The sequence below is a fragment of the Lingula anatina genome, chromosome 2, assembly GCF_051362555.1.
Source record: "Lingula anatina isolate TDL-2025a chromosome 2, LinAna3.0, whole genome shotgun sequence".
Lineage (NCBI taxonomy): Eukaryota > Metazoa > Brachiopoda > Lingulata > Lingulida > Lingulidae > Lingula > Lingula anatina.
Window position 1 is genome coordinate 6,791,829 of NC_141768.1, and position 13,803 is coordinate 6,805,631.

The 13,803-nt window shown below is 36.1% G+C and overlaps 3 protein-coding genes across 4 annotated transcripts; 1 reads left to right on the forward strand and 2 right to left on the reverse strand.

The window, feature by feature from the left end:
- Nucleotide 1: 1 nt before the first annotated feature.
- On the reverse strand, nucleotides 2–2,511 carry LOC106171745 (endonuclease III-like protein 1). The gene is made up of 5 exons (XM_013552200.3): nucleotides 1,923–2,511; nucleotides 1,522–1,692; nucleotides 1,219–1,315; nucleotides 782–950; nucleotides 2–348 (listed from the first exon to the last, which is right to left on the reverse strand). The coding sequence occupies exons 1-5, from the start codon at nucleotides 2,418–2,420 to the stop codon at nucleotides 189–191; spliced, it is 1,095 nt and encodes a 364-aa protein (XP_013407654.3). The 5' UTR covers nucleotides 2,421–2,511; the 3' UTR covers nucleotides 2–188.
- LOC106171742 (phosphoribosyl pyrophosphate synthase-associated protein 2) lies at nucleotides 2,500–7,231 on the forward strand. Its single transcript, XM_013552195.3, has 9 exons — nucleotides 2,500–2,667; nucleotides 2,971–3,023; nucleotides 3,372–3,438; nucleotides 3,689–3,861; nucleotides 4,164–4,279; nucleotides 4,492–4,705; nucleotides 5,036–5,106; nucleotides 5,333–5,479; nucleotides 5,798–7,231. Exons 1-9 carry the CDS (start codon nucleotides 2,591–2,593, stop codon nucleotides 5,954–5,956), a joined length of 1,077 nt encoding a protein of 358 aa, XP_013407649.1. The 5' UTR covers nucleotides 2,500–2,590; the 3' UTR covers nucleotides 5,957–7,231.
- LOC106171765 (uncharacterized) lies at nucleotides 7,204–13,744 on the reverse strand. Of its 2 annotated transcripts, none has more exons than XM_087005196.1 (9): nucleotides 13,585–13,744; nucleotides 12,670–12,729; nucleotides 10,529–12,382; nucleotides 10,084–10,245; nucleotides 9,745–9,893; nucleotides 9,092–9,295; nucleotides 8,329–8,580; nucleotides 7,644–8,102; nucleotides 7,204–7,302 (listed from the first exon to the last, which is right to left on the reverse strand). In XM_087005196.1, the coding sequence occupies exons 1-8, from the start codon at nucleotides 13,597–13,599 to the stop codon at nucleotides 7,862–7,864; spliced, it is 2,937 nt and encodes a 978-aa protein (XP_086861322.1). In that variant the 5' UTR covers nucleotides 13,600–13,744; the 3' UTR covers nucleotides 7,204–7,302; nucleotides 7,644–7,861. The 2 variants fall into 2 exon arrangements, with proteins under 2 accessions (XP_086861322.1, XP_086861321.1); XM_087005195.1 differs by having other exon boundaries at nucleotides 10,529–12,403.
- Between the last annotated feature and the right edge of the window lie 59 nt (nucleotides 13,745–13,803).

Consider the following 13,803-nt stretch of genomic DNA (forward strand, 5'->3'; position numbering starts at 1 on the left):
CTGTGACTTGCTATGCTTTTATCTGTTTCATAAGTCCAACTCAGGTGTCTTAGAAGCCAGCAGAATTTTCTTAATTCAAAATTATTTAAAGATTGCACTAATTCAAATTTTACTACAAAAGAGAGAAATACTGCTGTTAAATTAAATTAAAATGTCCTTATATTCTCTTCCTATAAAAAAAAATACTGTCATTTTTTTGGAGACTTGACAGGGGACTTTCTCTTCAATTCTGTCTTTCCAAATGGACATATGTGCTGATTTAGACACTGCTGACATTTGGGTCCCACTGGAAGACAGGTCTGCTGGCCAAACCCAACCAGCAACCAGTTGATTTCAGTCCACAGTTCCCTAAAAAGTTAAATTCCAGTTAGCAATTCCATAGTCTTTGAAAAATCATTATTGTATTAAACAGGGATGAGACTTTTTGGCTCCCAAATTGGACAGTCAGAAAAATCCCATTACTGTTGTTAGCACCAATACCACCTTTAAAAAATGAATAAAAGTTGAAAATCGCCAATAGTTAGCCAACTGTTTATAAAGTGTTATCTGTTGTTGAAATATTGGTGAAAGTGTCTACTGCCATGCAATATACATGTGAACCAAGATGCACTGGGCTCATAAGTTTTTTACTAGCTGAATCACTAAATAATATAAAAAAAAGACCAAATTCCTCCTTTGTAATCAATTCAGTACTCCAAACTGTAAGTACTTGTTACAAATGTAAACTGAAAACAAGGACATTTGTCTTCAACTGAACTGGATTTGCTATTTGAAATCTTACTTTGGCAACCAGGACTCTAGCTCCACTCTTGTATTCTCAGGTTGCACAGTGGGTTTTCTAACCCAGCCCAAGCGGTTGGAGATCCTGTGGACATGTGTGTCTACTGCTATACCTGTCACTTCTGCCCATGCACATTTCATTACCAGGTGTGCCATTTTAGGACCAACACCTATATAATGAGATATTTGTTAATGATATATTCCTATCACATTTGGCACCAAGAAAATATCTGTGTTCTTTAATTTCCCATATATCACCTTATAATTTACCTGTGCATATATTCAAGAGACATTTCCAAGGTTTTAAAACTAACAGCAACCAGTTTTTATAAGAACATGTACGATCACATAACTAGTAGCAAAAATTGTGTAAAAAAAGTTCAAATGGGAAATTAACAGCAACTGGTAACTTCTGCTGACACATTTTATAGAAATTACCTGGAAGTTTGCAAAGCTCCTCCAATGTTCTTGGAATGTCACCTTTATACTTGTCTTTTAATATCTGAGTGGTCTTTTTGATGTACTCTACTTTCCTCTTTAAAAAAAGACAAAACAACATTCTATATAAGATATTGCAAACACTATGAAGTCTGTGATTATCCACTCAATTCCACCACAGATATGCAACTTTATCCACCTCCATGTTGTGATTCAAGTATACAATCACAGATACTGTTTTATTTATATTATCAACCATATACTGGTATTATATATACAGTATATATATACTCTGCGATATACCCTCCAAAATCCAACAGGATAAATGAGTTCCCCAAGTTTCTTGTCATCAGTGGCTAAGATGTTTGTAATGTCACAGCCATGTTGTCTTAGTCTTGTCATTGCAGCAGATGTGACCTGATCTTTGGTTTGACTTGACAGCATCAAAGACAGCAACACCTGATACCTGTAAACCTACAACAATAATAGATGCTCTCATGCATAAAAATACCTTTTTGTCATTCATGTAGGTACACCTTGCATTTGAGTTTATACTGGTGGTACAGTAGCTGGTTGTATGGTGGTAAATCCGAAGTGATACATATTCTGTATATTAACTTAATAGTAAATACAAAACATCAAAGTAAGTACCAGAACAATAGGGGATCTAGACAACAGTATTTTTACTCGGACTGGGAAATTACCTGTGGTTTAGCGTCTTGGTCACTTATCCTGTCACAGCCCATCGTGTCCACAGGCGCGTCCCTGTCCTTCCTCATTTCACGGATATTGTCCAGCTGTTGCCAGCAGTTTGGTGGCTCCCAAGCAGAACGCTTTGAGTCCTGTTGTTCTCTTTTAACTGGAACTTCAAAATCTTCAGCGTCAGAAATCAAATGTGCACTACTGTCTGTTTCTTCATATTCTATTTTGATTTTTTTATTGTCATTTATAATTTCCTTCTCTGTAGATGTTGATTCAGCTCTTATTGCAGATCCCGCTGATGCTGCTTTCGTCAGTTTTGACAGTTTCTTCGATGCTGCAATATCTGCCTTCTTGTCAACAACACTTTCGGATTTTATCGTCGATCTGGTAATTCTTCGGTTGAAGTATGATGACTGTTCCTCCATTACTGTGTTATTGTTCATCACAATCAGTCTCCTAATAAATGATTGCCTGGGGATAACAATGCACCGAAAAAACATCCCATCGCTCCTACTATAACTGACCTTCGATACAAAACACCATGTTTACATAAACACTGTCATGTGCTTTTCTCCCGCTAAGTCCAAAGCGAGGCAGGTGAAGGTCACTCCGGGTGGCCATTTTAGAGCTCTGTGCATGAGTACAAACAGACTCTATCACGCATGCAATCATGAATCCTGGAGAAAAGGCTGGACTGGTGTTGCTAGCAGGGAATTCGCACCCAGAACTCACAAAGCAGATTTCAGAGTACGTTTGGAAAATTTGACATTGTTAGTTTTTGAAATGCGTTGGTATTGTCAGTGTTGCTTGTTGAGTGAAATGTTTTGATTCACTGTGCTATTTTGCTGATGCTCTCTTGATGAGAGACACTTTGCCTTGACAAATTTGACGTTACTCAACTTGTGATTCATGTCGGCGTAACAGCAATTAAACGTACTACTCATAATGGGAATCAACATTTGATTAGAAATAGCCAACAACTTTTGTAAGTCCATATGATTGAAATAGCGCTCTGGTTGTTTAGTTTCAAGGTCAACCTTTTTTTTCCAGAAAACTTTGTGAAAGAGTTGGTATTAGCAATGTTTACCACAAGTCAAATAGAGGTAGGCAAACTATCTTCTAACTAGGTTTGAGTGATAGAACCTTGAAAATGTGTCAGTTTGTATTTCTTTAAAATTAATTTTCATTTGAGTAGAATGGTGTTATTTCTTTCAGATAACGGAATGTTTGTCATTTAGTTAAACTCATAACGTGCATCAGGTTTTGTTTTTTTGCGTGATCTATAACAAGATTGCATGTATTTTGTAACTGTCGACTTTTCTCAATTGACCGGCATCTTTGAAGAATTATTAGAAAAACTATTATATTCTTTCAAAAAAAAAATTAATGGCATAGATACTTATATTACTGTGCTTTGTTTTGTATGATACATGTTGCTTTATATATTTTAGAGACTGTTGTTGATATCCAAGAGTCTGTACGAGGGAAGGATGTATATATTATTCAAACTGGAACAAAGTAAGACCCGAAATTGGGTTGAAAGTCTTTCTTCTTAAACTTGACTTAAAATTACTCCTACAATACAATTATTTTCATTGAATTCAAGTACTTCTCAGTCTAGTAATCCTAGAATATGGTTATGATATAGTGGAAATTTAATCAATAACACCCATGATTTATATAATGGGAAGAAAGCAATAATTTGATGTTGTTTTTTTTTTTTATTTTATTTTATTTCTCAGGAGTCTGAACAATTTTTATTTTTCAGGAATGTGAACAATGACATAATGGAGTTGCTGATCATGTCGTATGCCTGTAAGACTTCCTCCTGTAGAAAGATCATAGGTGTGGTGCCGTACCTACCCTACTGTAAGCAGAGCAAGATGAGGAAGAGGGGAGCAATAGCCTGTAAATTGCTGGCACAAATGTTCAAAAATGCAGGTAAGACATATTGAAGTCTTATCACATCTCAAGTAATTAATTGAAAGTTTCATCTGGCCATATTGTTCCCTAGTTGTGTGAAACATTGAGAAAATTAAAAAACATGATATTGTACTTTATGACTTTATGCCAGTCTTGCCTTGGTGAGGTTTACATGTATAACAAACTTTTGATGTCCGTTTTTATCATGATGATAGTGAATTAAAACTGAATTCCGTTTTGTTCTAATGTTCTGAATTTTGTCTTACTGTTAGTACATCCATTATATAAACAGTATTGCCCTGTCACATTTCTGTATTTAGGTATAACAAACTTGATCACCATTGATCTACACCAGAAAGAAATACAGGGATTTTTTGATATGCCAGTTGATAACCTACGTGCATCACCTTTCCTCATAGAATATATCATGAAAATGGTAGGTAACATCAAAAGTGCAGGGATATAGAGTACGTACCTAGAAATTGACTGAGTATAACTTCCTTTTCTGTGATAATGGACTAGTTTTGTTTGTTCTAGCCACGAAAATTATACCCATTTATCATCAAACTGTATGGCAAATTACTGACATTCTGATATTACATGATAAGCAAAAAACAGATTTCTATTAGTTACCCATTCACCTTTCAGATCCCAGATTACAGAAATGCCATCATTGTTGCCAGAAATGCTAATTCTGTCAAGCGAGCAACGTCCTATGCTGAGAGGTTACGCCTTGGTATTGCAGTGGTTCATGGTGAGGAAAGGATTCCCGACTCTGACCTAGATGACGGCAGGCATTCTCCCCCTCCACAGGAAGAGGAGGAAGAAAACAGGCTCAGTAGAGGAATAGAAATTATGCCCAGTAAGTGTTGTCAATGGTTTAATATTCTTTTTGAGGAGAAGGCAATGCTGCCAATGCATAAAAACGTTTTGGAGCTGCACAGGAAAATGCTCACTTCTTTTTTTTATAAATGTAACCTTTGTAAATTGGGTAAGCAGATTAATATTTACCACATTTTGTTCTTAAATTCTCAACTGTAACAATGCAGTATCAGAATCTAGTATCAATTTAACAAACAAATATGAAGTTACAAATTAGCTCTGCTTATCTTTATTTATTAAGTCCTAAAACACATCGCAACAGAAAAAATCATTTTAACATCATCAAGTATTATTCTGTTTTAATTTGCAGTGCTCACACCTAAAGCCAAGCCACCCATGAATGTTGTTGGTGATGTTGCTGGAAAAATTGCAATCATGGTGGTAAGTGGCTAACATGCAGATTGTCTGAACAGTAAAGAGAGGCATCCTCTGCCTGGGCATACTTTTATGATATAATCAAGTACTAAAAATTGTTACTAGACATTTTATTCAGTGTCCAAAGAAGAACAGTGTATTATAGAATGAAGACAATAGAATAACAGTTACATGATATTCAGTTATTTCAGAAATTAAGTTTATCCCAAATTATTTCCCTTTTATTGTACAGGATGACATGATTGATGATGTGGAAGCCTTTGTTGCCACAGCAGAACTCTTGAAGTCAAGAGGAGCATATAAAATATATGTCATGGCCACACACGGGTTGCTGTCATCAGATGCTCCGCGACTTCTGGAAGCTTCTCCTATTGATGAGGTACAGGTGCCAATCATAACATTTCTTCAGACACTAGCACATGCAACTTACAACAATTGCTGAATATAGTTTACTTTAGCCAATGAAATGAAATAGGATTTTATTTCTAAAATTTTTCCATTTTAATATTCTTAAACATGAATCAAATGCTACTGATAGATTCCATTATGTGGACACCTACAGAAATTTGAATGTAAAGAAGCTAGCCCACGTTGGATCTGAAGCTCAAGGGAAGTAATTATTGACATCCAGGAGATTTGTTCAGGAAGTCAGTTAATACATTGATCTGAAGTGACAATTGCAACATTTGTATTTCAGGTGGTTGTGAGCAACACAGTTCCCCATGATATCCAGAAGATGCAGTGCCACAAGATTAAGACAGTCGACATCAGTGTACTCCTAGTGGAGGCCATCAGGCGCACGCACAACAACGAGTCCATGTCTTATCTCTTCAAGTACATCACTTCAGAAGACTAGTCCAATACGTTTACAAACAACATATATACCCCAAAGATGCTCTCAAATGACATGGGTTATTTCTCTGGGGTATTAAAGTTGGTTGCCAGTATCTTCTCAGAGGATCGTGATTAGTCCTCAAAGAACGAAGCCAATATGTTCAAACTAAAACACCATTCATTGTTACTCCAGAATACTTAATTTGACATTATAACTATTTGGAAGTTTGTTCCATAAGGTAAAATGTCACCTCTCTGTGGTGATATTCTAAATGTTTTGAATAAACTTATTATCTCATGTCCAGATCTTACACTGGATTGCCAACTTGGCACATTTGTGTATATTATACTCATTTTTTGTATCAATCCCCATTGTTTAAGTGTTTTTCCATTGTTAATAGCATGTTCAAAAATAGATCTATATATTTTGAAGATAAATGAGGGCAACACTACCAATGTGACCAAGAGCTGGTCAAATGATATCAGTTATGTCGTCATAAATGATGCAGATTCCAAAGTCCATTCCCAGTTACTTCAAACAAGTTTATTTCGTTCAGCCTCCCCAAGTTGTTGAATTTTTCCATGGTTACAGACATGTTGGAAAGGCAATTCCCTCTCATTCTAAAGACATTCATGTGACAGTTGATCTCCAATGTTACAAGCTTACTTTTGTTACCATTGTGCACAGTGCTGCTGCTTCAAAAGTCCTTTAAAATAACAGGGTGCTTTCCTTGCTGAATAAAAAATTCGCTGAAAACTTATGGTACCTGCAGAACTGGGCTGAGGATGTAAAAACTAAGCCATTTCAATGCTATTTTCTTTATGGGATTACATCTTATTTAAACGTTTGTGACATATAATGCCCTTGCACAATGCACTCAAAGCAGGAAGACGGGTCCTGTAGGATTTGGAAATGTAGTAAATTTGTGAACATTGGCATGGCTGTTTATGACCAATTGTATGTAATGTTATAGGCACTGCTAAATGTTAAAGATTGGTTTCTCTTAATTGAACTTTAGTCTTATCCCAACTGTGCTATAAATGATTCCATGCATCATGCACATGTTAAAAATTCGGCTTTTCATTGGAACTTTTCTTCATTTTTCTTTTAAAGTTTTTTTTTCCACATTGAATTCTTGGTTAAGTGATTTTTGCACCCTCTACTCAGCTCTTAAAATTTAAGGATGAAGGTCTATATGGTACAAACTGCACTTGTGCAAGTCACTTTAAGGTGCCTAAATTTATACTGGAGAAAAAAGAAATAAAAGCGCATTTAGCAACATGTTTTCAGCTGCAATTTATTGTTTTTATAATTCCACACTCCATAACAATAGATGGGTTATTTTTTGCTCACAGAGCAGAGCATAACTTTAAAGCAATAATAACTCTTCGTTTCGGCCAAAAAATGAATTTTCCTGGAGTAAACAACAATTTTCCCATGCTTACCAATGGTTAATGAATCCATTTTTACATTCAAAGTTAGTCCCTGGTTTTTTTCTAAAAAGTTTGGTTTTTTGTTAAAATCTCTTAAGAGATTTTAACAGAGTATAGACATCAATGGAGGTCACGTGGTCTAAAGACAAGTTCAAATATCAGAATAAAAGCTATAACTGCTGTTTTTGTGGTAAAACAGAATATATTATATTTCTATGAGTTATTTACAAGGTTTTTATTGTGAAATATAGGTCTCATACAAAGAGTTATTATGCCTTTAATATTAGTTCCACGAGACAAAGAAGATTCTAAATTGTCACTTATTCCAAGAAAAATTATGATATTGTGCTTTATAGTATTGATGACAGTCTTGCCTTGGTAAGGTTTGCACACAAAACAAACTTCTGAAGTCCACATTTCATCAGCTTGAATGAAACCATTACCTTAACACTACAGTTTTCTTCACCTATACAAGTTATCCTAGTAATTACTATCAGCTCCCACTTTCCCTGTGGCCTTGTAATTCATCATTACAAAATGTGAGTTTGTTGAAAATATGAATGTGATCATCATTTGTTGCTATGGCCAGTAAACTCTGCCTGCAGGTGATGTCCACCACAGACCCATTCTCCAGCTGACCCAAGATTTGTCCAGAGAAAGCATCCCAGACCCACAAACTTCCATCTTCTAATATGCCATAAAGCAGATCCTCCTGTATAGATGAGGACTTGAAGCTGAAATTACATTAAAATAGGGGAATTAAATGGGGGTAACTTACAGGTTACACACTATATCAAAACTGTCAGCCTGCAGCTTTGAACAGAAGCAATTTCAATAAACCCTGTGGTAATGGAGAAACGGGATGTGGATACCAGGCTAATATTTTATCTTGAATGATAACAAAAGAAAATCATGCTTTCTGACACATTACATCTTTTAAAGGTATGTAATATACTTTACCTTTGCAACTTCCAAGAAGAAGGTTTCAGACTGTGAACTACTGCCATCTTATTTGTACTTGGATTCAGTAACATCAAATACCCTGGGCACTTGTCTCTACCATCTGAAGGATCACTTTGTTCTAATGATAACAACATATGAAAGAAAAGAACCCCCTGTTCCTCTCTGACTTCTGCACAGGTAAAGGCAGACTTTTCTGGGACAAGATGACAAAAAGAGCTCTTTTTTAGAAGTATTCCTTCTTCATGGTTCCTAGAAAAAATCAAATCCATTCACACTTACTTCTATGTCCAATAATCTTTTCACCATTAATAAACATTAATCAGAATATTGATTTCTTAAATCTAATCTTAAAATCAGATACAATTTCTGAAATCAGAAAGACTAGCTGAATATTGTTTAAAGAATAATTAACTTATATATATATATATATATATATATATATATTATTCTCATTATATTAACATTATTATTATTCAAATATTGTACATCACTATGCTCAATGTTTGTCACCATTCCATTCCAGTCCCTTTAAACATTAATAAAAAGATATTTGTTGTAAAATACAACTGCCAATCCTATCCTCTATTGTTGTACATTAAATATTTCAGGAAAACTGTTCACAGCATTGACATACAATATTTGTCTACTTCAACTTAACCAACTACAGCTGTTGAAAGTTAGAAACAAAATAGTAAAAATATATCAGAAATGAACTCAATGGCTAATGAAAAACATGCTTCTTCAACACCTGCATACTCACCATAGATACACATGCTCAGTTCCAATCCCCATTAATGCCAGTGGCAATTCCTGCACAGTTGCCACAGAGGTTAAGCAGTCCTCTACACTCTCCAGTTGGCTAGGTTTGTCTATGCTATCTAACTCCATGCTCAGCTTGTACTTCACTACGTCACCACCCCTCACCAGACAAAACTCTCTCCCTTTTAATGGACAGCAGGTTTGGCTGAATATACAAAATGTAGAACATAAATAACATAAACAAGAAATCTATATATTTTTGCAGTGGTATCTGTCTGCTACAAAGTAAAAGGAGATGTGATTCAAAGAAATCAGGGGTGACAAAAATGTGAGGTGATTACTATTTTTCTCATGTTGTGATTTAACTAGTCAATCTTCAAGGTCTTGAACCTATCATGATTTCACATAATCGTCTTCTGACAGATGATTATGTGGTCAAGTCCCCTCATTAAATGAACTTGAAATTTTGTCAATCTGGAAGAGAGAGCCTTTCTGCTCAAACTTTGCCCCGGAATATGACAATTTAGCATGTTAGAATGGTATTTGGTAAATACATTTTCTGAAATCCAGTACCTCCTGAATAATCACACTTTTTGTTCATGATTAGTTGATCAGGACTACACATCATTTCTCTCGTTAAATATTTTCACTTACATGTCCCTTGCCACTGTTCTAATGGACAAGATCCTCTCCAGGTTTTCCCTCCACACATACACCTTGTAGGATCCAGAGTTCAAACTGTCATCAACCAGGACAACAGCTGCCTCTAAGTGGTTCAGGACATGAACCTTTTGAAAAAAGTTCTGCAGAAAAGAAAATGCTGTGTAGTTTTAGAAATTTTAATTGTCACATAACAGGATTGTTTAAGGGAAGTAATTGCAGTGATATATATTTTCATTTATTAGACAATTACTTATAATCTCTTAAAATCTTTTAATATGATTTTGCCACATCTTTGCAAGTTATAACAATAAGAACACATCAAGTACGAACCTTTTCTATACTCCACTGTTTTGCTAGAACATAACTTCCCCCAGGGGTGGCTATCCACAACATCAGCCAGCCTGCACACAAACACACCAAGTAATCCACTGCCCTATCTTCTGACTTATAGGAACCCAAAGTAATACTTGACACTGTCTGGAGACTGGGGTGCTGCAAAAAATATCTTATTTTAAAAAATCCAATGGCATCCTGGATCCAACTTCTCTGATACAAAAACAACTAATAAAATAGTTAAAGAGAGTAAACATTGTTGAAAAGACATTAATAAAAATATTCAACAAATATACAGACCACAGGCAAAATTTGGACAAAGTCATATTTTACATGAATAACAATTTACTTGATGTACCCAAATATAAAGGATATGCATGTCAAAATAATCTCTATATGTAAATCCTATTAAAACACATATTAACCTTCAACACTGTCTCACCTGGATACAAGCAGAGAACTGCAATGGGCAGTCAGCCTGCTCAGGCAGGTTAGCCAGTTCCTCCTGCTCCCCTACGGGTTGTACTTTGTGAACATCAGGGGTCACTGTGTCCTTACTAGCAGACTTGTCACTGCATGGAGCATCACAAGTGTTATTTACTTTATCAACCTGCAACGCAGCTTGTTGATCCAGGTGCAAACAGTCCTGTTTGTTTGCCAAATTGGAAAAAGGCTGGGAGACAGAAATCTGAGAAAGTGAATTATTTGACATGGTAAGAATATGCTTATTGGATTCTGAACTTGATGACAGAGGTTTAGATTCACCAATGCCTAAATCTGCAGTTCTTTCCTTCAAGATGGGACGTGAATCATCTGGTTGTTTCTCAGAGTAATCTGGATCGTCCTCCGATAACAACAATGGTGACTGTAATTCCACACTATTCCTTTTACCTCCTATACTCTTTGATATTCTGGATGAAGCGCTAAAGCAGGGAGATGCAGATTCTGCAATGTTTGTATTGGCGACCCTTCCAACCACAGGTGATAACTTTACCTGCATATTCTCCTGAAGTTTTTTCAACTTTAACACTGAGAACTCACAGTCTGGAAGAGAAAAATACTGAATATCTTTTAAATGAGTTTTCATCTTAAATCTGTCTGGGACTCCTGGAAAGACAATTCCATACATGGGCATGGTCTGTTGGTCACATTCTGTATAGAGGGGAGAGCTTCTGCCCAATTTATTCATGGCATTTCCTTCACTGCTGATCTTTTCATATTCAGGCTTGCCAGAATACTGAGGTGACTTAGGACACGAATACAAATCTGATGAAAACTGGCCATCACTGTTGCTACTGGACTGTACAAAAAACTTAGTCTGTGTTGTAATACGAGGTGACCGTCTGCTCTCTGCACATGACTGAATGCTTCTTCCTCGCCCTCTTCTTCCACGTTTTCTCACTCCTCTGGTTTGATTACCTGAAGGGTGTTCTCCAACATATTCCAACTGTTCCAAAGAGAAAGTTTCCACAGGTTCAGATTCACATGAATTCAATTCTGTGCCATGAACATTGACTCTGTCACATGTGACGCCTCTTCTTCCTCCCCTTCTACCTCTCCTGCCCCTCCTTCCACCCCTGCCCCTCCTCCCTCCTCTCTGGGAGCTTGGATTTAAAGGTTCTGAGAAAGACTCTTGGCATGGAAGAGGAGAAGCGTCCTTGGAGGGCACTGCTGTATGGAGGCTTACAGGTTCTGAGAGTTCCAACTCTGGAAACTGACATCGTTCCTTGGATGTTTTACTGGTAAGGGCTTGTGAATTTTTTGTTATGGAGCTAGACTTTGCCGACTCTGGACCCAAGCTGTTATTGGAGACTTCTGCAGTCTTATTTCCAGCTGTTGTAGACTGGGTGTGTAGTTTTGATTGCTGTTTTTCCATATCTTCAGCCTCTGTTATGGCATTTACATCTTGTGACTCAGGTATGACAATAGTGTCATTGGGTTTTTTTAGTTTCAGTTTAGTTTTTTTAGTTTCAGAATGATGGACTTCAGGGTCATTCCCTGGCTTAACTGGCCCTAAACTGTTTATTAACTCAGGCACCTCATTCAAAGCAGCATCACACTGCTTGGTGGCAAAACCATTTGGAGCCTGGTGCATAGGTAATGTAGTTGTTGATGGTGTATTTTGATAACATGTAACACTATTGAGCTCAAACTTAACAGCTGCTTTTGTTCTCTTAGATTTTTGTGCTCCTGTCTCATTTTCTGCTCTTGGGCTTTCAAGAGATTCTGCCACTTGTGCCTGCTCCAATAGCTTCTGTTGGACATGGGCTCGAGCTTTTGCTGCTCTTTCTGATCTCTGCAAGAGAAAGAGAATTATCTATTTTGAATGAACCAATGAGCAAATAAAATAAAAATTTGCTTAACAGATATTGAAATATTTTATCCTTTGAACTTTATCCTATATTTCTTACTAAAAGTAAAAATATTCAAGATTGAATGTGACCGTGGCCTAATCTCTAAAAAGGCTACATTTAATATTTCAGAGTTTCTAAAGAAAATTAAGTCAATTATTCTAATGCAAACATCAAACAAATGGAATAGAAGTGTCTTCATGAAAGTAACCGACTATAAAATTATACTCACTTCAAGTTTTCTTTTCTTTTTTTCATATTCTTTCTCAATTACAGCAAGCTTTCTTCTGATCTAGACCAAAGTAAGATTATGACAATATAATATATATATATAAATAATAATGGAATATTACAAACATTTAAGATTTAAAAATATCTTCCCAGTCATTCCCTAAGTCCTCTTTTAACACAGATGTTTAAGGGGTTAACAACTCTTCATGAGATTAAAAAATATTCTACAACAAGTCATACAACAACACATAAAAATATAATAAATTCCATTTTAATGCCAAAACAGTGGTTACTGCAATTATTCTGGCATCTGTGCTTCCCATCAGACCACATGGGCTTTCATAGATGGCTATCCTCCATAATTATTTCCAAAGAGATTATTACAAAAACTCCACCTTTTCTTTTTTTAAAGAAAACTAGCTCTGAATGCATGTCAGATTGGATTCGTTTATCTTTGGAAAATAAGTGAAAAATTTCATTTACCCCAGGAAAATACGATTTATGACACTTTTCCTGCCAAAATAAACAGCTGTCACCCCTTTAATGTAATGGTTTAACCCCCCCCCCCCTTCACGCATCTTTCTCTCAACCAGATTCCATGCACAAATTCTCTCACAATACAAAAAAGTGCAAATAAATAGACAGAGACATATCTGTAAATATTTAGTGAAAAAAAATCTGTGGCCCTGGTAGAGGTTTAACTTATCCTCTGCTATGTACTACTGAAGTACAATTATTAACTTCCAAGTACATATATGATATACTCTTACTCATTATAACTACATGTACATGTACTACTTGTCTGCTAGTGCTAAGTACTGCAGTTGTGTCACCTCGGTCCTCAGCTATTACAGGAAAAGCATTTAAAGTACGTCAGTATCATTTCGCATATGCATAATTTCAAGTCAATATTCACCTCTGCTTCGTCCATGTGTACTAAAAGAGCAGCATTCAGATGGGAAGTTGGAGAAATGAATGAATGATAACAAATTTACCGCGGAAGTTCTGCGCATGTGTCAGCAAAGAGCGCATGCGTCATCGTTGTAAGCAAAGTGCTTCAAGGACCGAAGGAGAAATATCATTTTACACGCAATATTCCTCACGGCGTTTACTCTGGGTTTATCTAGATGGTTGC